This window comes from Neoarius graeffei, chromosome 10 (assembly GCF_027579695.1).
Source record: "Neoarius graeffei isolate fNeoGra1 chromosome 10, fNeoGra1.pri, whole genome shotgun sequence".
In the NCBI taxonomy this organism is placed as follows: Eukaryota; Metazoa; Chordata; class Actinopteri; order Siluriformes; family Ariidae; genus Neoarius; species Neoarius graeffei.
In genome coordinates this window covers 11,641,838-11,669,837 of record NC_083578.1, presented here as the reverse complement: position 1 = coordinate 11,669,837, position 28,000 = coordinate 11,641,838, and the positions used below count along the sequence as shown (strand labels likewise).

At 41.4% G+C, this 28,000-nt stretch overlaps 1 protein-coding gene across 1 annotated transcript; it reads right to left on the bottom strand.

The window, feature by feature from the left end:
• Nucleotides 1-115: 115 nt before the first annotated feature.
• Nucleotides 116-26,073, bottom strand: sb:cb288 (uncharacterized). Its single transcript, XM_060931293.1, has 5 exons — nucleotides 25,861-26,073; nucleotides 11,400-11,448; nucleotides 9,565-9,627; nucleotides 617-701; nucleotides 116-482 (listed from the first exon to the last, which is right to left on the bottom strand). The coding sequence occupies exons 1-5, from the start codon at nucleotides 25,927-25,929 to the stop codon at nucleotides 437-439; spliced, it is 312 nt and encodes a 103-aa protein (XP_060787276.1). The 5' UTR covers nucleotides 25,930-26,073; the 3' UTR covers nucleotides 116-436.
• Between the last annotated feature and the right edge of the window lie 1,927 nt (nucleotides 26,074-28,000).

The following is a 28,000-nucleotide window of genomic DNA, read 5'->3' as shown; positions in this document are numbered from 1 at the left end:
TAGGTTAACTGGTGACTCTAAATTGAGCGTAGGTGTGAATGTGAGTGTGAATGGTTGTCTGTGTCTATGTGTCAGCCCTGTGATGACCTGGCGACTTGTCCAGGGTGTACCCCGCCTTTCGCCCGTAGTCAGCTGGGATAGGCTCCAGCTTGCCTGCGACCCTGTAGAAGGATAAAGCGGCTAGAGATAATGAGATGAGATGAGATGAGAGATAATGAGATGAGATGAGATCCTAGAGGCCAGGGAATGCTACCAAAACATACACAGTACTGCTATCTAGTGGTGATCACAGCACAGTTCCCCCCCCCAAGAACCTTTGTTCCACAGAATGGTGCAGTTCATCCTTTTTACACAGCCATGTCAAGAACATCTGTTCATGACAAAAAATGTCTGCTCATAAAAATACAGCTCCTGGAAAAGCCTGACACTGGCGAGGTCATGCTGTTGCACTAGCCCCCTTTAAGATCCGTTTCCTTTTCCCCCTGGGAAAGAGATGAGAGTAAAAAAAAAAAAGCCGACAGGACATTTCAGATGAATGCTGTTCAAATTAAGACACATAAAGCTGTACGTAGAGGTATGAACTCAGTTATAAGAAAACTTTTCTTTCTTTTTTCACCTTTTGGGTGGAGACACCATGCATTTCCAGAGGACAGTGTAGAGAGCCAGGAGCAAGATGATGAAAATCACTGCAGCTATCATACCTGGGAATGAACAGACACACACACAAAAAACCCCACCCACACTAATTAATGATGTTCTTAATGATAATTTCATGCACAACTGTGTTACTGTTGTTGTTTACCCATTTAGGGACAAGGGTAGACTGCAGGGTATCATTCACTCGGCAGAGAAGGTGATCGGTTGCAGCCCGCCTTCACTTGAGGACCTCAAGTGCTGTTCTTCATGATAATGCTGTTCTTAATGAAAATCTGATGCACAACTGTGTTTCTGTTGTTATTTACCCATTATTTACCCTTCCCTCCGGCAGGAGGCTGCAGTCCATCAAGACCAAAACCTCACGCCACAGAAACAGTTTCTTTCCTATTGCTGCTGACCTCAGAAACATGACTAGTGACCCCCCACTTACTTTGCCCCCCCGCCAGTACCATACCTCAGACTCCTGACCCACTCTGCCCCTCCACCTCAATAAACAAGACCAGTGACCCCATTTACTCTGCCCCAGTTGTCTACCTGATTTGCACATTGTTTATTTTATCTTACTGTTTACCTTATTTGCACAGTTGTTTAGTTATTTTATCTTATTTTTTTTATCTTGTTTACTTATTTCTTATTATCTTAGAATACACTGTTTTTATGTAGCTCCTTTATTAGAACAGACGGTCTTTATTTAGCATTTATTTATTAAGCACCTTAACTCCAAGCCAAATTCCTTATATTTGCAACAATTACTTGGCAATAAAGCTTTTTCTGATCTTCTGATCTTGTTGTTGTTGGTTTGCAGCATGTGATCACATTTGGGAAATTAGAACTAACCGCTGTATGGATAGTAATGCATGAGTTCAGACCATAAGTAGAATAAATTTGGCACACATTCCTGTTCTGCTTGTAACAAACATTATGGAAAATCACAACTCTCTGACGTGCTGTAACATGAAACATAGGCGTTGTGAAAGTTTTTTTTCCCCACACACATGACAAGTTCAGTCGGTAATGACCTCAGCGACAGTGTGATACTTTTCTTCTGTGCAGGTTTGTGCATGTCATGGAGAAGTTGCACATACAGTACAACATGCCAGATATAACATATTTCTAAGATATAAAAGTGCACAGTGACACAACTGCGTCATGACAAAGCAAAGGAAAGAAAGATGGGAAAACATTCCAGTCATGATGTTGGGAACGTGCTGGGACCTGTAAATTGTAAGCAGGATAGAAATAAAACACTTGTCACCTACACCTATTTCTGTTCTCTCGGTTTACACGTACATTTCCTCCCAAACTGGTCTTTTTCCCCAAACTGGCACTTACAGAAAGTGTAGGTGGTGTTATTATTGTTGTTTTTCCCCCTTTCTATTCATCTCCTTCACTACACTTCCTTATTATTTCTCACACTAAATAAAGTAACAGTGTGTTTGAATGAAAGACAATGTGACACCTGCGATTAAAGTTGTTGTACATAACGACGAAATATGGACGGCAAACAGAAAGTTGCTAACGAATGACGCTAATTCACTACCTCAGAAGCAAAAAAATTTCCGATGACTTGTCACACAGTGTTGATGTTTTCCAATGTGGTGTAGCCCGTTGCAGTTCTGTTTGAGGGCAGTGCCAAGTTTATTACCTCTGCCAACTTGTTGGGGGACGTTATGTTTTAGTCTTTGTCTGTTTGTTTGCCTGTTCCCAACATAACTCAAAAAGTATTGAACGGATTTTGATGAAATTTGGAGGAAAGGTGATTCATGGGCCAAGGAACAATTGATTAGATTTTAGTGCAAATCCAGATTGTCGGAAATAGGGGTACAGTAGGAGTCCATTTCTGTCCCCAAGGTACAAGCTACACCAATGTACCCCCAGAACTCATTATTGTACTTTAAGGCAACTATGTGTACCTTTTTAGGTCCAAAAAGGTATATAAAGGGTACAGATAAGTACCTTAGAGGGTACTGCTCCAGTGACAAGCCATTGTACACCTAAAGGTACAGTAATGTACTTTATTTTCTGAGAGTGTATGTGGATCTAGTATTTTTTGTCTTTTCCCAACATAACTAAAAAAAAAAAATAGTGAACAGATTTGGGTGAAATTTGGTGGACATCCTAGGGTCGAGTGATTTGATTTTGATGATGATAATTTGTGGCTTGGTGGAGATATGCACTCTACCGAGTACCCTTCTAGTTTTGCTGTTCCCAATGTCACTGAAAAAGTAGTGAACGAATTTTAATTTAAATTTTGATGAAAGGTGAGCCATGGGCCAAGGAACAATTGATTTGATTTTGATGCAAATCAGAATATGTGGCTTGGCGACGGTATGTACTCTACCGAGTGCCTTTCTAGTTTACAGTGTTCTCGTTAGTAATTTACCAACACATCTGAGGAAAATGGTGGATTTGTTTCATTTCCATTAACATTGTGGCTTTACATTATGTTGTCTGGAATGTGCTAATTAGCCAGCTAAGACTTCAGGCTCAGACATTACCGAGATTTGCTCACAGTTGTGGTCCTATTAAAATCCTTGAAAGAAAATATGATTCACTTTAAAGTTTCCAATTGGTAATCCAGTATTAACCAGGCAGATCCTTTTGCTTCAGTTTGAGGTAAATGCTATGTTGAATTAGTGTCATTTTATTTTTTTTAGTTATAACATTTTAGAGTTAATTTGAAGGTGAAAATAGAGTCAGGTGTTTTTAATCAATGGGATGACAATCAGGTGTGAGTGGGCACCCTGTTTTATTTAAAGAACAGGGATCTATCAAAGTCTGATTTTCACAACACATGTTTGTGGAAGTGCATCATGGCACAAAGAAGATTTCTGAGGACCTCAGAAAAAGCGTTGCTGATGCTCATCAGGCTGGAAAAGGTTACAAAACCATCTCTAAAGAGTTTGGACTCCACCAATCCACAGTCAGACAGATTGTGTACAAATGGAGGAAATTCAAGACCATTGTTCCCCTCCCCAGGAGTGGTTGACCAACAAAGATCACTCCAAGAGCAAGGCGTGTAATAGTCGGCGAGGTCACAAAGGACCCCAGGGGAACTTCTAAGCAACTGAAGGCTTCTCTCACATTAGCTAATGTTAATGTTCATGAGTCCACCATGAGGAGAACACTGAACAACAATGGTGTGCATGGCAGGGTTGCAAGGAGAAAGCCACTGCTCTCCAAAAAGAACATTGCTGCTTGTCTGCAGTTTGCTAAAGATCACGTGGACCAGCCAGAAGGCTATTAGAAAAATGTTTTGTGGACGGATGAGACCAAAATACAACTTTTTGATTTAAATGAGAAGTGTTATGTTTGGAGAAAGGAAAACACTGCATTCCAGCATAAGAACCTTATCCCATCTGTGAAACATGGTGGTGGTAGTATCATTGTTTTGGGCCTGTTTTGCTGCATCTGGGCCAGGACGACTTGCCATCATTGATGGAACAATGAATTCTGAATTATACCAGCGAATTCTAAAGGAAAATGTCAGGACATCTGTCCATGAACTGAATCTCAAGAGAAGGTGGGTCATGCAGCAAGACAACGACCCTAAGCACACAAACCGTTCTACCAAAGAATGGCTAAAGAAGAATAAAGTTAATGTTTTGGAATGGCCAAATCAAAGTCCTGACCTTAATCCACTCGAAATATTGAGGAAGGACCTGAAGCGAGCAGTTCATGTGAGGAAACCCACCAACATCCCAGAGTTGAAGCTGTTCTGTATGGAGGAACGGGCTAAAATTCCTCCAAGCCGGTGTGCAGGACTGATCAACAGTTACCGCAAACGTTTAGTTGCAGTTATTGCTGCACAAGGGGGTCACACCAGATACTGAAAGCAAAGGTTCACATACTTTTGCCACTCACAGATATGTAATATTGGATCATTTTCCTCAATAAACAATTGACCAAGTATAATATTTTTGTCTCATTTGTTTAACTGGGTTCTCTTTATCTACTTTTAGGACTTGTGTGAAAATCTGATGATGTTTTAGGTCATATTTATGCAGAAATCTAGAAAAATCTAAAGGGTTCACAAACTTTCAAGCACCACTGTAACTGAAGTGCTGTCTACATGCTAGCAGACTAAATCACAGCTTCATTCATTAGCTTGCTTTTGCTCACTGTCCTTATTTGTCAGCTGGCAAGCAAAAATCGTATTCACCATTTAAATGTAGTAAATATGGTTAATTTGAGGTTGTAATACAGATTCAACTCAGAGTTCTCAAGTTGTGACCCAATGTTAGCTCTGTTTAATAAGGCACGCCCTACAGAAATTCAGTTTGAGGGCAATGCTAAGTGTAATTGAAATGTTATTTGAGTATTTAATGTTTTATTTAGTCATTTACCAACACATCTGAGGAAAATGTTGATATTCCTGACAGAACTGTTTTGTTTTCGTCGACAATGTGCATTCACAATGACTGGATAAACAACTTAATGGCTTTATGCTAGCTGGCTAAATCAGCCTCATTCATTAGTTAGCTTTTGGTCAGTCTCTCAATATTTGGTCGTTGCTAAGTAACAGTGTTGCTCCCTATGAAAAAATTTATTTTGTCCTATAAGGAATTTGATCAACTTGACCTTATAATATAGCTTCAACTCTGAGTCAACAGATCCCATGAAAATTTGGTTTGAGGGTAAAGTTTTTAGAATTTTAGGCATGTGATGCTTTTTATTTTGTAATTTATTAACACATTTGAGGAAAATCTTGCTATTCCTGACAGATTTTCTTTGTTTTCATTGATACTATGCTTTTACATTTTCTGCATAAGTGATATATTAGCTTTGTGCTAGCTAGCTAGATCATCACCAAAGAATGTTTTCTTAGTAATTTACTAAAACATCGACAGAAAATATGGACATTCTTGATGGCTTCGACGACTCCTTAACTGGCTTATGTTTAGTTTTCAAATCTCCCATTTGCCTAGCAATAACATTTTTGTCTTTTTTAAACCAGCTAATTTTAGGATAGCAGGGTATTCCCAGAACATTATCATTCTTTTGGTTTTAATAAGAAGAATATTCTGGTGTATTCTGCAAATACTTTGTTATATTGCTACAACACCGATGGAATATTTTTCAATTAAAGGAAGTAAAGTCAGATTTTATACAACTTTTTTGTGTAAGAAATATTCTGTGAAGCAAATTATTATTAATTACAGCAGATATACATGGATTTATTATTTCAGCAGTGTTATTTTTGCAGCCTGTCAGATACTTTACTGAAACTTGTCTTCAAGTGCATTCAATTGTGCCAATATTTAAGTGCACTAATATGCAACAATAAAAAATAATTACATATAAATTCATTTAATCTCTGTCTCTCTCTCATCAATATAAAGATGCTATGATCTTCCAGACCAAAAATGGATGATCTATCATCTTCTGGAACACTTGAAAAAGACCAGTAGCAACACTTCTGTTTCCACATCCTGCTCCAAAGAGCTCATTAGAAATGTGTGAACGTCTGAGTGAAACGTTCCACTGTCTGATCTTAAGAACACAATGCCAAAGCTAAGAAAAGACAAACGCTCCTCATGCTTCATTGTTCATACCGTTCAAACGTTTCAAAGGCAATATGACAGATGATAATACACAGCAGCGGAAAAGCCTCCGTGACCTCCGCTACTGAATCGGAACGAAAGCCAGGATGGGAGTTACATTAAATGTGTGGTACCTGTTAGACTGGTAATATTAGACTCAAAAACCACCACTAAAAGACTTGTATCTTTGTTAAAGTGCATTGCTAGAACAGAAAGGAGAAAAAAAGCAACTGATTATCAGAGGTCAGAGAGAAGTCATTGACCTACGATCAACAAACACAGAGTGATGGGGAAAAACGATGTTCATTGTAACTGGGAGGCAATCCCAGCTGACGTTGGGGGTGAGGCGGGGTACATCCTGGACAGGTCGCCAATCTATCATGGGGCTAACACAAACAGACAGACATTCAGTCTCACAGACAATTTAGAGTAGCCAGTTGACCAAATCTGCATGTTTTTGAACTGTGTGAGGAAACTGGAGCACCCAGAGGGAAACCTTCATGAGGAGAACATACAAACTCCACACAGAAAGAAAGGCCTGAGTCAATGACGAGATTTGAACCCAGAACCTTCTTGCTGTGACGCAACAGTGCTAACCACTGCACCATCATGCCACCTACATAAAGAATATTATCTGTCAATTAAAACTGTAACTCGGAGTGTCTAAACTCCCTCCAAATCTTTATTAGTTTGGTAAAACAAAAACAATCTCACCGTTTATGGGATTTGAATATTTTTTGTTTGAAACTAAATCCAGCACACTGGTGTCGGCCACACTTTTAACCTGAGCCTTTGCAAACATTTAACCTGAAATTGGCTTGGTTAGGTATAAACATTGCCAATGTACATGTATCCCTCTGACCCTGAAAAAGTCTGCAAGCTGAAACAGAATCAAATCACAATCAACTAGCTGAGGACTAAATCATCGAGCACATAGATGTGCATTTATCTGGACAATGTAAAGACGCCGTGACTGCGTTATGTCAAGAATATCAACGTTTTCCTCAGATGTGTTGGTAAATTACTCAGAAACATCTCAGAACAAGTAAAATTACACTGGCCTACTCTGAACGGTCATGGATTCTGTTCTTTTGCTAAACAGCAACATTCACCGCACAAAATCACAACATGGACACTTGCCGGCTACTTTAATCGGAACTTGTTCTTGATTCTAAGATTCCTGTTCTTGGCAGCAGGACTGGAACCCAATGTGCTCTTCTGCTGATGCATGCTGAGTTGCTTTTCTGTTCACCACGGTTGTAAAGAGTGATTATATGAGTTACTATATCCTTCCTGGCCAAAAAGCTCGAACCAATCTGTCCATTTTCCTCTGAACTCTCAGGTGTTTCCACCCACAGAAATGTTGCTCACTCACTCGATGTTCTTTGTTTTTCACACCATTCTGTGTAAACTTGTGAGACTGTTGTTTGTGTGTGAAAACCCCAGGAGATCAGCAGTTTCTGAAATACTCAAACCAGTCCATCTGGCTCAAACCAACACCCATGCCACAGTGAAACGAAGTCACACTTTGAGATCACAATTTTTCCCATTCTGATGTTTGATGCGAGTGAATATTAACTGAAGCTCTTGATTTGTATCTGCGTGATTTGATGCATTGTACTGCTGTCAAGGGATCGGCTGATTAGAGAACTGCATCAAACAGCAGGTGGTTGTTGTGGGTATTCCTAATAAAGTGGCCGGTGAGTGTATATGTAGATTGCGAACCGATACCCAGCAGTCTTTCTCTCACACACACAAACACAAGCACTAAATACAGTACGATCTTGTGACTAGAATGCTGTGAAGGAATAAAACACGACAGAATGTTTTGATACCATGCCAACACTGATTCTTTTCCTGGACTAGCATGTCTGAAGTGTTTCATTCCTTTTACACCACAGTAAAGGATGGCATCACAAGTTTTATCTGTTTATAGTTGAAAAGATGGAACAAAGTGTAGCTTATCTTGTTACCAAGAAACTGCAAATGTCCTCTGTCCTAAAGACTTTCTATTGGTGGAAAACCTAAAGTTTCAGCTTTAGCTCGGACTTTTGCAAAGCGCTGACACTGGAGACTCCTTCCATAAATGCGCCATCTTCTTACAGAAAATTTCAACATCAACAACTACACACTTTTTTTAAAGCCAGTTTATGTGGAGAGTCCGCCAGGAATGAGCTGTTACTCATTCTCGAAACAATAACGCATTAGAAAGACTGCATTTGTCTCAAGAATTCAAGTAAGACCAGCGTATCAGAGACAGTGAGGAAATTTCCCTTTTTATTCTGTCCGTATTCACTGGAAATAAGCAATCATGCTCTCTGATTGGCTATTCTACTAGGATATCAGCTCATATATTGTGAGTAGAGAAAAACAAAATGGCGGCGCACATCATGTTAGCGATATCACTATCAAGTATTTAAAAGAAACAGAAATAGCTAAGGGGCGGCACGGTGGTGTAGTGGTTAGCACTGTCGCCTCACAGCAAGAAGGTCCGGGTTCGAGCCCCGTGGCCGGCGAGGGCCTTTCTGTGCGGAGTTTGCATGTTGTCCGCGTGGGTTTCCTCCAGGTGCTCCGGTTTCCCCCACAGTCCAAAGACATGCAGGTTAGGTTAACTGGTGACTCTAAATTGACCGTAGCTGTGAGTGTGAATGGTTGTCTGTGTTTATGTGTCAGCCCTGTGATGACCTGGCGACTTGTCCAGGGTGTACCCTGCCTCTCGCCCGTAGTCAGCTGGGATAGGCTCCGGCTTGCCTGCGACCCTGTAGAACAGGATAAAGCGGCTAGAGATATTGAGATAAGAATATAGATTTTTTCACCCCCAATATCGCCTGTTCCACACTCCAGCCAAGTTGGTGGCAGTAATGCACCTTTAAGTTGGTTTGCCAACCACCAAAAAACTCTAAAGAAGAAGAAAAAGAAAATGGCGGACCGTGTTGCTGAACCAACCGATGATGAAATAAAAACTCTACTTGAAAACAAAACCCCAAAAAATACAAAAAAAGCAACAAAATATGGAAAAAAGTATTTGATGGTAAGAACGTATCATTTTTTATTTTTCAAGAATTATTATTAAAGCATTTTTCACAAATTGCTCCTGTCATTTCGCCGGTTTGTTTACATTCTAAGCGGAAATGATTTTGTCGGACGTTTTGTATAAAGTTTTTATTTATCAAATTTGCAAAAAATAAAAATAAAAATGCTCTGTTTCTCAAAATCCAGTGAATGTGGATAGAATAAAAGTTATTCCACTCAATCTCATCATGCATGGCTTATAGCCGACGAGGCGCGTATCGGCTCATGTACGACTCGATTTCATGGAATAACTGTTAAAAATAGACTCTGAAGGTGAGAGCATGAGTTTTACCTGGTAAGAGCCCGTGGTGTATGGGTCTCTCAGTGATCGGAGCCGGAGATGCCACCACCGAACCTGTTAAAATAAAACAAATAGATATAGATGTTAGAGCAAAATTATATATATACAGTACCAGTCAAAAGTTTGGAAACACCTTTAAATTAAATGTTTTTATTTTTTTTCCTACATTGTAGAACAATACTGAACTTATCAAAACTATGAAATAACATATATGGTAAACAAAAAAGTGTTAAAAACAACAACGTTTCATCTTTTAGACTCTTCAAAGTCGTCACTATTTACCTTGATAACAGCTTTGCACACTATTGGTATTATCTGAACCAGCTTCATGAGGTAGTCACCTGGAATGCTTCTCAATTAACAGGTATGTCTTGTCAAAAATGGATTTTTTTGCCTTTTTAATGCATTTGACACCATCAACCAGTAAAGAGTAAATAATAAAAATACAGTAAATAGCCCTGTTCTACAACTGTAGTAATCCATATTATGACAAGAACCACTCAACTAAGTAAAGAGAAATAACAGTCAGTCGTTACTTTAAGACACGAAGTGTCTTTTAGTTAATTAAAATAAAGAAAAAACATCGAATTTGAAGGTGTTTCCAAACTTTTGACTGGTACTGTATATATATATATATATATATATATATATATATATATATATATATATATATATAAAATCGAGAAAATAAAATACATGAGTGATACAAAACTAAAACTGAAAAAAAAAACATTGTGTGTGGTAAATATAACATATGATATAGATTTGGGATAGAAACTGTTTTTGTATCTTGTTTTTTGCAAACGTTACAGATCTTTCAAAGCACGCACCACAAGATTCAAAAACAGTTTCTATCCCAAATCTATCACCACACTGAACTCTGCCCTGAAGTCTCACACACACACACCACAATCAATAACATGTCAATCTACCCACATTTTGCGCAATATTTAAGTAATATTGGCTGGCTTTTTTTTCGTGGTATATCAGATATATTTCATTCAGCTAAACATGATATTGAACGAGTCGAAGACGAGTAGCTGAATGGAATATATCTGATATACCACGAAAAAAAGCCAGCCAATATTATTATTATTATTATTATTATTATTATTATTATAATACATACACATTACTTTTGGGTGTTCAATGCGTCTTTCGCTTTCAAAATTCTCTCAAAATCTTCCGTATTTAACAACGCAAACCTGGCGGCCATGTTTGTTTACAAATTGTCACAGTCGCTCGCTAGCGTGGAAGTTTTATGTCTCTGATGTGTGACGTCATGTTGTCTTGACAACTGTGCAATATTGTAAACCATATTCAACACTCGTTCTCCATTGGGTAGAGTGATGTAATACATGTAGGATAAGCGATATGCTAACAATATTGCATGCTATCAAACCAAATGAATGAAACCCGCTAGAAGAGAATAGAACATGTTTTATTCCATCGAAAAAGTGTCTTGTACGTATAATAACTATATTTATATTATGTTTATTTATCCATTTATCTATTACCAAGTGCAGTATGCTTCACAAGTGCTCAGTTACTTTTCTCAAGCAGACGTTATGTGAATGTCTGTACATTTGTAAATCTTGAATCTTTTAGGTAAATCTGTAATCTTTATATATATGTGTGTGTGTGTGTGTGTGTGTGTGTGTGTATCTGAGGACCATTTTGTAATTTAATTTCATTGTGTATCTTATACACTGACGATAAAGCAATCTTGAATAAAACATGATAGTCATGAATAAAGGATAAATGGTATCGTGATAATTATCATGACTGAGGAATTTTAAAAAATTCAGACTGGTGAATGTTTTTACCGTTTCTGTGTGAAGTAAGGGGAAGCCATGCGGGGGCAGGAGGGATGACCTGACACACACACACACACACACACACACACACACACACACACACACACACACACACACACACGAGAAGATGACAGAACAATAAAGCAGAATCATTAATGTCAAACAAACTCAGATAAAGCCAGTCAAGTCAGGTCCAGCCCACATAGCATCACATTTCACACATACTTTCTTAGGGAGGTTCGTTTCTCTCTCTCTCTCTCTCTCTCTCTCTCTCTCTCTCTCTCTCGTGATTACTGTTTAAGTGAACTACTGTACGTCCTACAAAATGAATGCAAGTTATTTAATGTTGACAGCAATCTTGTTTCTACTGAAAAGGATTTCCCACTGATTAAATCATGACACTACTCAACCTCATTGTCATTCTAATCACCAGTGATTCACCAACAAATACTCTGCCATGTAACAGCTCATAAACACATGTAAATACAGTAGACAGAATGAGTCTTGTGTTATCTTTTCATGCGATGGCCTACTAATCTTCCTCAGGAGTTTTTAGACTGATGGGATTCTTTGTCCCTGACCTCATGAACTAGCATAAAGATGTGGTTTTAACAGAGACTCTGAGTAAGGGCATCTGCTGTCTGCTGTAAATGCAGATCTAATGTTAATGTATATCAATAAAATACGCAAAGTTTACATCCCGCATTGGTTTTAAATGGAGGAAACAAGGGTTTATACTGGCTGCACAAGACCAATGCTTATTACTCAGAAATGATCAAGCAAACATGATGAAGAATGGAGTTGACCCCAAATGTGGAATCTGCAATGAATATTCAGAAACAATAGACCACCTTGTCTCAGGATGTACAATATTAGCATCTACTGAATACAACACACGGCATGATAGAATGGGGCAGGCTTGTAGTACTGTTGCGGCGACCTGCCACAAGGAGTGCCTGAACGCAGGCTCACATGATTGACAGCTGCCTCCGCCACTTCCTGCTACGCTGAATCGCTGCGCTACCAGCGCACGCACGCTGCGCTGAACAGGCAGCCAATCACAACGCTAGTTAGCAGGGCAGCCAATCACAACGCTAGTTAGCAGGGCAGCGGTCGTTCTAGAATGATGGGCAGAATTGACATTCAGTTTGTAATGAAGCAGCAGCGCAGCAGTTGCAAAGAGAACTTCGCTACTAACACAAACTTTACAGCACATCAGGGAAAAAAGGACAAAAAAGGCTACCGGTAAACCCACTGAACTTATTTATATGCAAACGCTGCGCTCGCAGTAATCCGTGGGCATGAGAAATGTTTGTTCCTTACCTGTGATTGGTTTAATGATTTAAACTTTCTTTATCAGTGGCGTGTAGTAAAAGATCTTCAGTTAAAGTGAACAAACTGCCTGTGAAAGGGCTAATGGTTAAAATGGTTCTTAGTTTAAAACTGTTTTTCTGTTCATTTATATTTGTTCAGCAACATATTACCTGAATTATTAAAAATGGTTAAAATATACCTAATTTACCTTATACATAAATATTTATATATTGTTGCCTAATTAACTTGGGTTTTGTTATAGAAAAACAAGCATTTATTCATACATGCTTTGTTGTAGAAAAACAGGCATTTATTCATACATTTATTTTATGTTTGTATGTTTTAAAGGTTTTTCACCTTCTAGCTTCGGCTTCAAGCTCCAAGCTTCTAGCTTCTACTTCTGATTCTACCTCTGATTCTACTTCTGATTCTAACGTCAGTTCCACTGAAAACCAATAAAATACAAGAAGAGTGGAATCCTGTGTCCAAGTCCTTCCCTTTCAAGTGTGGGAAACCCTGATGCTCACATACACTTGACAGTGAAAAACCGATGCACCAGTGGAAACTGACGACTGCCAGACAACTGCCAGTGAATCACCGCTGCACCAGTGCATCAAACCAAAACCAGTGACCAAGAAGCAAGACTCCACTCGTGCCACAACCCAACAGAAAGGGAAGACACTTCACCTGGGGGCCTGGAGGATAAAGCTAGAAGTCATCTGGAAAAAGAAACGAAATGGCGAAGTCATTAGAAGAACTGAAAACAGAGCGAACCACAGCCAAAAGACTTTTCTCCCGTCTTGCTAACTGCATTGCGAGAACACACTCAGAGATGACTGTGGAGGAGCTAAAGCAAAACTTCAACAAGCTTACAGCAGAAAGCTCGAGACTCATGGAGGCGAACGAAGAGATTGAGGCCGCTTACATGGCAGAAGCAGCCGCAGCCGCTGTAGAGGACCTGGGCGCCGAGAAGAAAGCCGACCTGGAGAAGATAGAGGCATACTGTAAGCAGAGGACTAAAGAAGCAAAGCTCCTAATTCAACAAACACTCTGGGAATCGTATGGGGAGAAAGAGCTGCCCCTTGCTCTATACATCGCTGAAGCTGACTGCAAGAATGTCTCCTCTGCCCAGCTCGACGTGACTCTGGAGGCATATGAGTTCATGCTGAAGCACTTTGAGATGTTGGTGCTGAAGGCCAAAGAAGCGCACCGTGACTGGAACCGCTGGGCTCCCGCTGCAGAACAAAGAGACTTTGATCACCGCATGACAGAGCTCGAAGTGCAACTTCCCCAGCTGGTGTCGCGCAAGGCCACCTTCATCAAAGCTGCAAAGATCAAGACAGAATCTGAAGAGCCCACTGTCCACCGTACAGCTCCAGTGCCAGCAATAAAACTGAAAGCCACAGCCCTTCCAAAGTTTGCTGGCAACCAGCGAAGTTACTACAGGTGGAAGAAGGAGTGGGAAGCTCTACAGAAGCAGGGTGAACCGACAGGGTCTAGAGAGGTCAAGAAATTCCAGCTGCTCGAAAGCATCGATGAAAAGGTGGCCGGAAACCTACACCTGTCGACCTACAGCTCCTCAAACGAAATCTTCAGAGTCCTGGATAACCGGTTTGGGAACCAAGCCAACATTGCTCTCGAGATCATTGAAGATCTACAAGCAACTCCTGCAGTCAAAGCCGGCCAGCCGAGAAGAGTCATCGAGCTCATCCAAACAGTGGAAAAAGCTCTCTACGACTTAAATGAACTGGACAATGCCGAGGCCATAAAGAACCCCATTGTGACCAAATCCATTGAGGGCAAGCTTCCAGAAACTTTAAAGAAAGACTGGCTCACCTATGCTGCTAACATGAGTAACGCTGTGGACCATCACAACCGCTTTGACAAGCTGCTGGCTTATCTAAAGTCACAGGAAGCCATATATGAGCAACTTGACCAACTGAAAGATGGCGTTGAACCTGCCAAGGACAAGACCAAGTTCCTGAAGCAAGCCAGAACAAAAGCAACCAACAGTCCGGCAGTGTCATCCAACGGTGACGCAGCAGGCTGCATCGTCTGTGGTGACCCAAAGCACAGAAGAAAACTGTACTTCTGCAGAAAGTTTAGAACCGACCTAAAGCCATCGGAGAAGAGGGATGCAGCACAACAACTCGGTGCCTGCAAAAGATGCCTCGAAGTCCACACTGGTGAAGGCTGCAAGAAAACCACTTACCTGTGCGGGAATCCAGAATGCAAAGATCAACACCACTTCCTCCTCTGTCCAGTTACCAGACCCCAGTCCCAAAGAACACCCAAGTTCAGTCCAGTGAGGGCTGAGGGCAGAAGACTCACTGAAACCCAGGAGCAGTTCCTCTCCAAACTCACACCAGAGCTGGCACAACAGTGTCGAGATGCCTTCTGCAACATAGCGTCCAGGGCATTCAACTCCAGTGCTGCTGAGAGAGGTCTTCTAGATGAACACTGCCTCACCGAGTACCCAGTCATCCTAATGCTGCTCAATGTCACTGCTAATGACGGACAGAGTGTCGGGACCCTCATCGACCTGGCATCAGACACAAACTACATAACGCACAAAGCTGCAAGCAAGTTGAACCTGAGAAGTGAAGACGTTACACTGGTGGTTCATGGCGTTGGAGGGATGAAGGTGTCTGTTGCAACCAAGCGTTATTTGCTGAAGATACAAGTCAGCACCCCAAGAGGGACACTCAAAGCACACCAACTCATCTGCTATGGACTTGACAAAATAGCGGAAGTCCACAGACATGTCCCGGCGAAAAAACTGCAGAAAATCTTCTCAGACATCTCCCTGGAAGATCTGGCAAGACCAAAGGAGATCCAACTCCTCATCAGCCACAAAGAAGGGCAGCTGGTACCCCAGAAGGTTCGTTCCGTCGGTGACTTGGTGCTCTGGGACGGCCCGCTTGGCAAGACCATTGGAGGCACACACCCGGACCTCTTTGAAGAAGTCACCTTAACGGCCCACACCTCCAAGACTCACTTCGCAAGATCCATGCGCACTGCAGCTGTCATTGGAGACAAACCTGCTGGTTGCATAGCCCAAGTTGCCATGCGAGAGACCGCCAGCCTGCCTTCATTCAACCACTTCAAAGAAGAGAGACGTGTCCTCGAAGAGGATGCCTACGTCGATGACATATTGACTTCCCACAACAACCTCGACCACCTGAAATGCCTCACATCCAACATTGAGCAGATCCTTCAAGCAGGAGGGTTCTTCATGAAGCCCTGGATCTACTCGGATCAAAGTGGGAGGAGCAAGTCGAGAGGTGAGAAGATCGAGTCAAACACCATGATCCTGCCAAACCAACTCACCGAAGAGGATAACAAAGCCCTGGGCCTCGGCTACACCGTCGACGATGACAAGTTACATGTCATGGTTGCAGTGAACTTCTCCAAGAAGAGGAAGAAAATGCGCCTCGGCCAGGACTTGTTGAAAGAACAAGTGAGAGAACAAACCCCCCTTGACCATAAAGGTGACCCTGTGAAAGCAGAAATGTGCGGAGCAGTCTTTGCAGCACGGCTGAAGAATCACTTCCAAAAGCACTGCCGAATCGAGGTCAAGAGGTGGTATCATCTAGTCGACAGCCAGACCATCTTGGGTGCCATACAGCGTGAAAGTTATGGATACCAAACCTTCTATGCAAACAGAGTTGGTGAGATCCAGAGCAGCACTGACATCCGAGATTGGTGGTGGATTCCAGGTGCCGAGAACATTGCAGATATTATCACCCGAGGGGCCAGTCCTGATGACCTAATCGAGAAATCCAAGTGGCAGTCAGGTCCGCAGTTCCTTCAGCTTCCTGAGAGTGAGTGGCCAAAAAAGTCAGCGAAAGATGTTGCTGCACAGGCAAGAGACAACATCACAAAAATGGAGAAGAAAACATTCACTGCTGTACTCACCCGAAGTCAGCTGAAGACACACAGCCCAATTGCAGTCCAGGACGAAGCACAATCCAAGTCCAGAAACCCGCCACCAACAGGAGCAGCAGTCCAAAATCTATTGGACGAAAGGTGCTTCAGCAGTCTAAGACGGCTGGTCGGGACGGTTGCATGGATTTGGAGGGCGGCTAAGAAGTTCTTGCATGCCAAGAGGGGAGATGAAGCAAAGTGGGAGGTAATACCTTCATCTGGCGTCATCACTGTCAGCGAAAGGAAAAACGTGTTCCTGAAACTATGTCTGGCAGCGCAAGAAGGTGTGAATTTCCCAAATACAACTACTGACAGGCTTGTTGTATACAAAGATCAAGTAACTGGAATCCTGATGTGTGGAGGGTGGATACAGGCCTTCAAAGAGGACCGCATCAACTACGTAACCCCAAATGCACTGTTGTTTGGCCGAGCCACACAAACTGGAGACTTCAAAACAGTAGACTACACCACCTACCCCTTCAAGAGACTGCGAGAAATGCAAACACAAGTTAGCCGCTTCTGGAGGTCCTGGAGCCAACTTGCAGGTCCGAACCTGTTCATCCGCAGCAAGTGGCACACTGCAAAAAGGAATGTTGCCGTTGGAGACATAGTGTGGCTCTGCGACCAAAACGCACTGAGGGGGCAATTCAAGCTTGCAAGAGTGGTCAGCGTGAATGCAGACTCCCTGTGTCCATGTGAAAGTCCCCCTAGGTGGACGTGCTCAGGTGAAGACTCCAAAGCCAACCGAAAAGTCCTGGGACCCACAGGGTACCACACTGCATCGGGATGTGCGACGCCTCATTGTCCTCCTCCCAGTGGAGGAACAAGTCAGCAGAGACCAGCTCGCCTGATGGGTGCGATCTTCCCGTGTCGCGCCACACCAAGATCGAGTGGGAGGTGTTGCGGCGACCTGCCACAAGGAGTGCCTGAACGCAGGCTCACATGATTGACAGCTGCCTCCGCCACTTCCTGCTACGCTGAATCGCTGCGCTACCAGCGCACGCACGCTGCGCTGAACAGGCAGCCAATCACAACGCTAGTTAGCAGGGCAGCCAATCACAACGCTAGTTAGCAGGGCAGCGGTCGTTCTAGAATGATGGGCAGAATTGACATTCAGTTTGTAATGAAGCAGCAGCGCAGCAGTTGCAAAGAGAACTTCGCTACTAACACAAACTTTACAGCACATCAGGGAAAAAAGGACAAAAAAGGCTACCGGTAAACCCACTGAACTTATTTATATGCAAACGCTGCGCTCGCAGTAATCCGTGGGCATGAGAAATGTTTGTTCCTTACCTGTGATTGGTTTAATGATTTAAACTTTCTTTATCAGTGGCGTGTAGTAAAAGATCTTCAGTTAAAGTGAACAAACTGCCTGTGAAAGGGCTAATGGTTAAAATGGTTCTTAGTTTAAAACTGTTTTTCTGTTCATTTATATTTGTTCAGCAACATATTACCTGAATTATTAAAAATGGTTAAAATATACCTAATTTACCTTATACATAAATATTTATATATTGTTGCCTAATTAACTTGGGTTTTGTTATAGAAAAACAAGCATTTATTCATACATGCTTTGTTGTAGAAAAACAGGCATTTATTCATACATTTATTTTATGTTTGTATGTTTTAAAGGTTTTTCACCTTCTAGCTTCGGCTTCAAGCTCCAAGCTTCTAGCTTCTACTTCTGATTCTACCTCTGATTCTACTTCTGATTCTAACGTCAGTTCCACTGAAAACCAATAAAATACAAGAAGAGTGGAATCCTGTGTCCAAGTCCTTCCCTTTCAAGTGTGGGAAACCCTGATGCTCACATACACTTGACAAGTACTCAAGTCCGACTCGTGCCCTAATTTTAAGGACTCGTGACTCGACTTGGACTTGAGCACTGATGACTCGGACTTGGACTCGTGCGTTAACTGCATTCGGACTCGTAAATTGGAGACGAGGATTCAGATTTTTTCTTTATTTTTTCTAACATGCCTGTCATGGTGCAGGCACTTACGAATGTATGCGCAGAAGAGTGACGAGGAGCAAACATTAACAGAGCCAAAACGAGAGATGAGAATCAGAGTCGTAGAACTAGAGAGGGTCAGGCAATCGGCAAACAACGTTAAGGGGGAAAGACAAAGAGCGAAAACAGAAAATGGAGAAGCAAGAGTCAGAAGACCTTGAGTCAGTCAGAAACCAACGAGGCTTGGTATGAACTGATATAGGCAGAACAATACTTCGCAATGGAGTGATGTGAGAGAGAGGTTTATATAGGCAGGGGGCCTAATTGGAATGATGAGTGACAGCTGAGTTCAATAATCAGGAGACAGAGGGCGCTGTGAGTTCTGGGGAGTGTAGGCCACGGTGTCCATGTTTGTAGTTTGGACAGTTTCAGTGGGTTTACTGACAATGCCATAAGAATTTGGCATAAGATATTTATATCTACATTAATTTTTGTAATAATTTCGTGCAAGAGTGTCACACCTGCATGCATCAGATAGACTCAGGCGTGCTCTGGACAGTGTGGACGCCAAGTGGACTCTCTCACGCCATAAATGACTCGCACCTGCACAGGATTAAGGCGCAATCAGCGTGGCGATATAAAATCTGTGAAAACACACTTACTTTGCGAAGTATTGAGTTGCGTTGCTGACACATTACCCAGCCTTATTTCCTTGTTTGTTGTCCTGATCCCTGATTTCCCGTTTCTCGTCTTTGATTCTGCCGAGTCGACAATAGCCTGTTTGTGCCTCGCTTGACCTATTGCCTGTTTCACTGTTTTACGATTTTGCCTGCCGTTCTGGATTGTTTACCATCTTCACTTGTATTAATAAACACACCTTCTGCACTTACATCCGTCTCCCAACCGTCTCTGACAGAACAAACTAATGTTAATGGCGCTAAAACAAACAGCCACCATCAAATGGTGTGGTTGGAGTTTTGTTCTCAGACTTGACTTGGATCAATAGTGGACTCAACTCGAAATTTTTTTTAATGGCTTGGACTTGACTCGGACTTGAACACTGGGGACTCGAGACTGGACTCAGACTCGAAGTTTAGTGACTCGACTACAATACTTGAACGGGGCAATATCTGCACTGGAAAATCTGCAAGTTTTACAGGAAAGATATTGCAAAAATAATTGGTCACTGATCCCAGATACAGGACCTGTCACCATTTTATGGGATTTTACAATCCATACAGACAGAATCGATGCTAATTGGCCAGATATCATGATTAAAGACTACAAAAACAGAAAATGCATTCTGATTGACATGGCAGTTTGCGCAGATTTCAATGCCGCATTAAAAGTGTTCAAAAAGCTATCGAAATACAAGGAGCTTGAAATAGAAATTACAAAAATGTGCCATATGAAGACAATAATAATTCCAGTTGTAGTTGAGGCTTTTGGATTAATTAAAAAATGATCTGATAAATTCATAGGAAATATCACTGGCAACCCAAGTCTTAAAGAAATACAAATAGTTCTCACAAGTACAGCTCATACCTTACGAAGGGCTTTATCTGTGCAAAATCTGTATATGTCTGTAATGTCACCCAATTTCACTTCAAAGAAAAATGTCATGGCACCATTTCTGACCTTAGGTCTCTGGTTGAGACCCAGAAGGAAATGGGTGTATAAGTGATAATAATAATAATAATAATAATAATAATAATAATAATAAAGTAAGAGCTCCGTGGCCGGCGAGGGGCTTTCTGTGCGGAGTTTGCATGTTCTCCCCGTGTCCGCATGGGTTTCCTCCGGGTGCTCCGGTTTCCCCCACAGTCCAAAGACATGCAGGTTAGGTTAACTGGTGACTCTAAATTGAGCGTAGGTGTGAATGTGAGTGTGAATGGTTGTCTGTGTCTATGTGTCAGCCCTGTGATGACCTGGCGACTTGTCCAGGGTGTACCCCGCCTTTCGCCCGTAGTCAGCTGGGATAGGCTCCAGCTTGCCTGCGACCCTGTAGAACAAGATAAAGCGGCTAGAGATAATGAGATGAGACAAAACATAAAACAAATTAAACAAACAAACATGTTAAATAACAAAATAATAAAATAAGAACGAGAAAAATACAAATAATTACAGAAAGAATACAGTTCTAGCGTCTTTGCTGCTGGGACCCCTAATAAGTCAAGTCAACTTTATTGTCAAATATGCTATACATGCTCGGAGGAAATAATAAGGAGGAAAGGCAGAAAATAAAGTTTTGGCTTGATGCTCTTGGTCCAAAGCTGAAGATGGCAGCGTATAACATGTTAAAGACATAAACATGTATTTTAATATTATCTATATTGTGAATTGTTGATTAAAACATTCATGAAATAATTGGTTCATAACATAGCTCAAGAAGTAAATATTACAATTTTAAATATTCTTCTTTTCTTCTTCTTCTTCTTCTGGCTACTCCCATTAGGGGTTGCCACAGTAGACCATCCAGATCAGCATATTTAATTTAGGATAGTTTTTTTTTTTTTTACACACCAGCTGCCCTTCCTGACGAAACCCTCCTGAATCTATTCAGGCTTGGGACCAGCATTAAGTATGCACACTGGTGTGTGCAACCCCAGTGGCTGGGTATTTTAAATATTAATAATATTTATTGGTGTAGGGTGGCACGGTGGTGTAGTGGTTAGCGCTGTCGCCTCACAGCAAGAAGGTCCGGGTTCGAGCCCCGTGGTCGGCGAGGGCCTTTCTGTGCGGAGTTTGCATGTTCTCCCCGTGTCCGCGTGGGTTTCCTCCAGGTGCTCCGGTTTCCCCCACAGTCCAAAGACATGCAGGTTAGGTTAACTGGTGACTCTAAATTGACCGTAGGTGTGAATGTGAGTGTGAATGGTTGTCTGTGTGTCAGCCCTGTGATGACCTGGCGACTTGTCCAGGGTGTACCCCGCCTTTCACCCGTAGTCAGCTGGGATAGGCTCCAGCTTGCCTGCGACCCTGTAGAAGGATAAAGCGGCTAGAGATAACGAGATGAGATGAGATTTATTGGTGTCACGTCAGCACCAAAAAGTGGTGTCCATGTTTCCAGACTGCACTTCCCAGAGTGCACTTCTTGGCCAAGTGACATGGACACCAAAGACTATGTTTCCCATCAGCTCGTGAATGTGACATGTACCTGTCACAGGACTTCACTACAAACTCACCTGTTCTATGTTTATACATAATGATTATTATTATTTAACCCCAAGTCTTTGTTTAGTTCTTTGTCTTGCTTTTGTCTTCTTCCTCCACATTATGGTTTTTCTCTGGTTCATGTTTTCCATCTTGTTTGATTCATGTCTTTGTTTTTTCACATTCTTCATTAAAAATATTCTGCATTTGAATCCACTTCCACTCATTTACCTTACAATTGTTATAACTGTCCTGGGACAGCAGACGCTTAGCATTTAAGTCTCTGGGCTACTGATCAGAACTTCAAGCCCCACCAATGCCAAGTTGAGACCTTTGAGCAAAAAGCTATTAACCGTTAGCATGCCTGACCCTGTGCTCTGATCCCAGACTCCTAAGAAGCTAGGATATTCACAGAAAAGATTTCATTCTACTCTATGTGTACATGTGCGTATAGGGGACCATAAAGTCTATCTAATTAACAGTTATTCCATGAAATCGAGTCGTACTATACGAGCTGATAGCCGACAAGGTGCATAGCGGCGAATTGACTATAAGCCATGTATGACGAGACTGAGTGGAATAACTGTTAATTAGATAGACTTTATGGTCCTCTATACGCACATGTCATTTTGTTTTTCTCTACTCACAGTATATGAGCTGATATCCTTGTAGTAGAGTAGCCAATCAGTGTGAGTGATTGGTCATATCCAGTGAATGTAGATAGAATACAGTAGAACAGACAATCCAATGGCATGTTTTTCGAAGGTGCAAGGAAACCTGAAATAAACTCTGTGGATACAAGGAGAACATGCAAAACTCAACAAAAGCTCAGGGTTGAACCAGGGATCCTGGAGAAGTGAAGCTGCAATGCTTATTTATTCATCCATTTCATCTATCTATCCATCCATTCAACATACTTTCAGTGGTTATGGTTCTTGAGCAAGCTGTTTCCCTCTCAAACTCTCCATCAATGGATTAAATTCTCACAGTTTACCTCTGCCAAATGAATAACTTTAAACATTTTTGTAACGCCTGTACAAATTCAGCAGTATGATACCAAAAGAAAATGCGTGTACATGGTGTAGAAAATAATACCAATACTATACGTCAAGTTGCATTTTGGCTCTTAAACCCCACTGCTGAAAGCGTACAGTACTGTGCAAAAGTCTTAGGCATTCTATTTTTTTTTTTTTGCACAAACTGTTAAGATTTTTATATTATGACTAATGCATTATCGAGTCAGTACAAAAACATTACAGATTTCCAAACTGGGTTTTGCTACCAGCTTAACCTTGCAGCTCATTTCCTTATCAAGCTGCACTACTTGGACCAGATACTACTATCTTTTTAAAGCAAAGTGTGATCGCACCAAGTACTGACTTTGCTCCATTGATTAGTTGACTGCTCTTAGTATATTTTAAATGTAGGGACTATACTGAAGCCATCATTGCTCCACAGCATTTCTTTGCATAAGACTAAGACTTTTGCCCAGTACTCACAGTGCTGTACATTAGTTACAGGTACAGTGGTGCTTGAAAGTTTGTGAACCTTTTAGAATGTTCTATATTTCTGCATAAATATGACCTAAAACATCATCAGATTTTTACACAAGTCCTAAAAGTAGATAAAAAGAACCCAGTTAAACAAATGAGACAAAAATATTATACTTGGTCATTTATTTATTGAGGAAAATGATCCAATATTACATATCTCATCTCATTATCTCTAGCCGCTTTATCCTGTTCTACAGGGTCGCAGGCAAGCTGGAGCCTATCCCAGCTGACTACGGGCGAAAGGCGGGGTACACCCTGGACAAGTCGCCAGGTCATCGCAGGGCTGACACATAGACACAGACAACCATTCACACTCACATTCACACCTACGGTCAATTTAGAGTCACCAGTTAACCTAACCTGCATGTCTTTGGACTGTGGGGGAAACCGGAGCACCCGGAGGAAACCCACGCGGACACGGGGAGAACATGCAAACTCCGCACAGAAAGGCCCTTGCCGGCCACGGGGCTCGAACCCGGACCTTCTTGCTGTGAGGCAACAGCGCTAACCACTACACCACCATGCCACCCATATTACATATCTGTGAGTGGCAAAAGTATGTGAACCTCTAGGATTAGCAGTTAATTTGAAGGTGAAATTAGAGTCAGCTGTTTTCAATCAATGGGATGACAATCAGGTGTGAGTTGGCACCCTGTTTTATTTAAAGAATAGGGATCTATCGAAGTCTGATTTTCACAACACATGTTTGTGGAAGTGTATCATGGCACAAACAAAGGAGATTTCTGAGGACCTCAGAAAAAGCGTTGTTGATGCTCATCAGGCTGGAAAAGGTTACAAAACCATCTCTAAAGAGTTTGGACTCCATCAATCCACAGTCAGACAGATTGTGTACAAATGGAGGAAATTCAAGACCATTGTTACCCTCCCCATGAGTGGTCGACCAACAAAGATCACTCCAAGAGCAAGGCATGTAATAGTCGGCCAGGTCACAAAGGACCCCAGGGGAACTTCTAAGCAACTGAAGGCCTCTCATGCATTGGCTAATCTTTATGAGTTCACCATCAGGAGAACACTGAACAACAATGGTCTGCATGGCAGGGCTGCAAGGAGAAAGCCACTGCTCTCCAAAAAGAACTTTGCTGCTTGTCTGCAGTTTGCTAAAGATCATGTGGACCAGCCAGAAGGCTATTGCAAAAATTTTTTTGTGGACGGATGAGACCAAAATAGAATTTTCTGGTTTAAATGAGAAGCGTTATGTTTGGAGAAAGGAAAACACTGCATTCCAGCATAAGAACCTTATCCCATCTGTGAAACACGGTGGTGGTAGTATCATGGTTTGGGCCTGTTTTGCTGCATCTGGGCCAGGATGGCTTGCCATCATTGATGGAACAATGAATTCTGAATTATACCAGTGAATCTGTCCATGAACTGAATCTCAAGAGAAGGTGGGTCATGCAGCAAGACAGTGACCCTAAGCACACAAGTCATTCTACCAAAGAATGGTTAAAGAAGAATAAAATTAATGTTTTGGAATGGCCAAGTCAAGGTCCTGACCTTAATCCAATCAAAATGTTGTGGAAGGACCTGAAGTGAACAGTTCATGTGAGGAAACCCACCAACATTCCAGAGTTGAATCTGTTCTGTACGGAGGAACGGGCTAAAATTCCTCCAAGCTGGTGTGCAGGACTGATCAACAGTTACCGCAAACGTTTAGTTGCAGTTATTGCTGCACAAGGGGGTCACACCAGATACTGAAAGCAAAGGTTCACATACTTTTGCCACTCACAGATATGTAATATTGGATCATTTTCCTCAATAAATAATTTACCAAGTATAATATTTTTGTCTCATTAGTTTAACTGGGTTCTCTTTATCTACTTTTAGGACTTGTGTGAAAATCTGATGATGTTTTAGGTCATATTTATGGAGAAATTTAGAAAATTCTAAAGGGTTCACAAACTTTCAAGCACCACTGTACATTAGTTACTGCACTGTTTTGTCTGAAATTTTATATTCAACAAAGTGTTAAATGATCATTCAAAAAGGCTTGTTTAAAAATGGCAGCTTTGCATAATATCTCAGAATCATGCAGGCGAGGATCCCTATATGATTACCAAGCAATAAGTTGTGCAACCCTGGTAGGTTTCATCACACAAAACACCTCATCATCCTGCTGTGATGAAATAACAGACTACAAGGGTGAGCAGGAGCAATAACTCAGTTACCCTGCCAAAAGAAGGGGTTAATATGAAGCAAAAAAAAAAAATCTTTGAGAAGAAGAGAGCACGTCCATGCACGGTTGTTTGACCGAGATAAGAAAATATGCCATGACTTAGAGTTTCCAAAACATGCTGTGGAACAGGAAATCATATCAAAAGGAGGAAAAAAAAACAGTGGAGGAGATGAAGAGATTATGAGTTCCTGCACTGATGAATGCAAATGTGCCTGATTAAGCCATCCAGTCAAGTTCTGTCAGACAAAGGAGTATTTATACAGTAAGCAGCATATTTTTAAAGGCTATCCTTCTGAACATTGCAATCAAATCACACAACCAGTACAAACAAGACTTATGTCAAACTGAAGATCATAGCTAATAAAAGTACAGGATGTATACCTGTGACAAGTTGCCATGCACTGTGCCATGCACTGTGATGTTTCTCCACTCCGTCCTCATGGTCCTCATGGTTCAGGGTTTCTGATGTTCTCCAGGAAGACTGAAGTTTCTACTCTATTTAAAAAGCACCAGGCTCTGACACACTGTCCATGCCTTTCCTCGGGTAAACAGCACTTAAAGGACCAGAGGGGACCTGTGTGCTCACAGGCAGGGTAATATGTAAAACTAGGCATGGCTTAGGTATGAGCAAGAGGGTGTGTCCCAAATTGAGGGGAATAGCATTCCTGCTGCCTAGTGTCTTAGAAGGTAGGGTTTCTAAATTTAGACATCTGAACTGGCACCTAATAGCTTAAAAACAATACTAGTAATAAAAAATATTATTATTATTATTATTATTTTGGTATAGTGGAGACAATGAGAGAGGCGAGATTGAGATGGTTTGGACACATACAGTACAGGCAGAGATCCAGGGTACGTTGGGAAAAGAATGCTGGAGATGGAGTTGCCAGGTAGAAGGAAAAGAGGAAGCATAAAGATGAGATTTATGGATGTGGTGAAGGAGGACATGAGGATGGTTGGTGGGACAGAAAAAGATACAGAGGACAGGAGGAGATGGAGGGACATTATCCGCTGTGGCGAACACCAAAAGAAAAAGAAGACCAAAAGAAGATTATTATTATTATTATTATTATTATTATTATCTCTTCCGGCCGACAGCTGTTGAATTTATGCCATCATGTGTTGGCTGTTTTCCATCTGCCATTGTCCACGTTTCACGAAAATCGCTTCTTCTCTCTCAATTCTTCACCGATTTTTATTCTTTTTGGCAGGAAGGTAGGTCTTCCTGGGGTGCATATAACTTCTACCCAAATTTGCATAATTGCAATTAATAATGAAGATATGGAGTAATTAATCAATCCCTAATGAGCAGTTTCCACACAAATCACTTCTCCTTCAACTCTTCACCGATTTTGATTCTTTCTGGCATGAAGGTAGGGGTACCTAGGGTGCATATAACTTCTACCCAGATTTTCTTAATGACAATTATGAATGAAGTTATGGACTAATTAAGCCTTAATGAGTAGTTCAACAAAAATAGCTTTTTCTCAGTCAATTCCTCACCATTTTGGATTCTTTCTGGCAAAGAGGTCGGTATTCCTAGCATGTATATAGCTTGTATATAGTGTATATAGCTTGCAACACTTATTGCACTTTAGATTGTTCCTTCTGGACTAGACTGGGCTGGAGTGAGCTATGTCGTCATTCAAGGTCTTGTTACTGTTCTACAGCACTGCTGAATTTGTCAATCAAAATGTAGATTAATTTTCTATGTATAATGGTTTATGTGGTGAAGCTGGGTTTTCAAACATAGATTAATATGGAACTGCTGTTTATCATTGCTATAATGTAAGTAATAACATGAGCTAACATCTCATCTCATTATCTCTAGCCGCTTTATCTTGTTCTACAGGGTCGCAGGCAAGCTGGAGCCTATCCCAGCTGACTACGGGCGAAAGGCGGGGTACACCCTGGACAAGTCGCCAGGTCATCACAGGGCTGACACATAGACACAGACAACCATTCACACTCACATTCACACCTACAGTCAATTTAGAGTCACCAGTTAACCTAACCTGCATGTCTTTGGACTGTGGGGGAAACCGGAGCACCCGGAGGAAACCCACGTGGACACGGGGAGAACATGCAAACTCCACACAGAAAGGCCCTCGCTGGCTAAGGGGCTTGAACCCGGACTTTCTTGCTGTGAGGCGACGGCGCTAACCACTACACCACCGTGCCGCCCATGAGCTAACATATGGATATTAAAATCAATTAAATATAACTATAAATGGATAAAAAGTACATGTTCATTCATGAATTAAAAATCGTTGGCAAACTGCTGTGTGATGTATAATACAGCAACTTTATTTACATTAATTGAGCATTTTTACACTGTTGATTCCTCTGCTGTATAATGATATTTAAATAAAACATGATTTATGACAGAGTACAAACACAGCTCAGAATAATAATAATAATAATAATAATAATAATAATAATAATAAGCAAAACCAAATAAGAAGAAATTTATGCTCTAACCACTACACAATGTGTAAAACACAAAATACATCGACCCTGG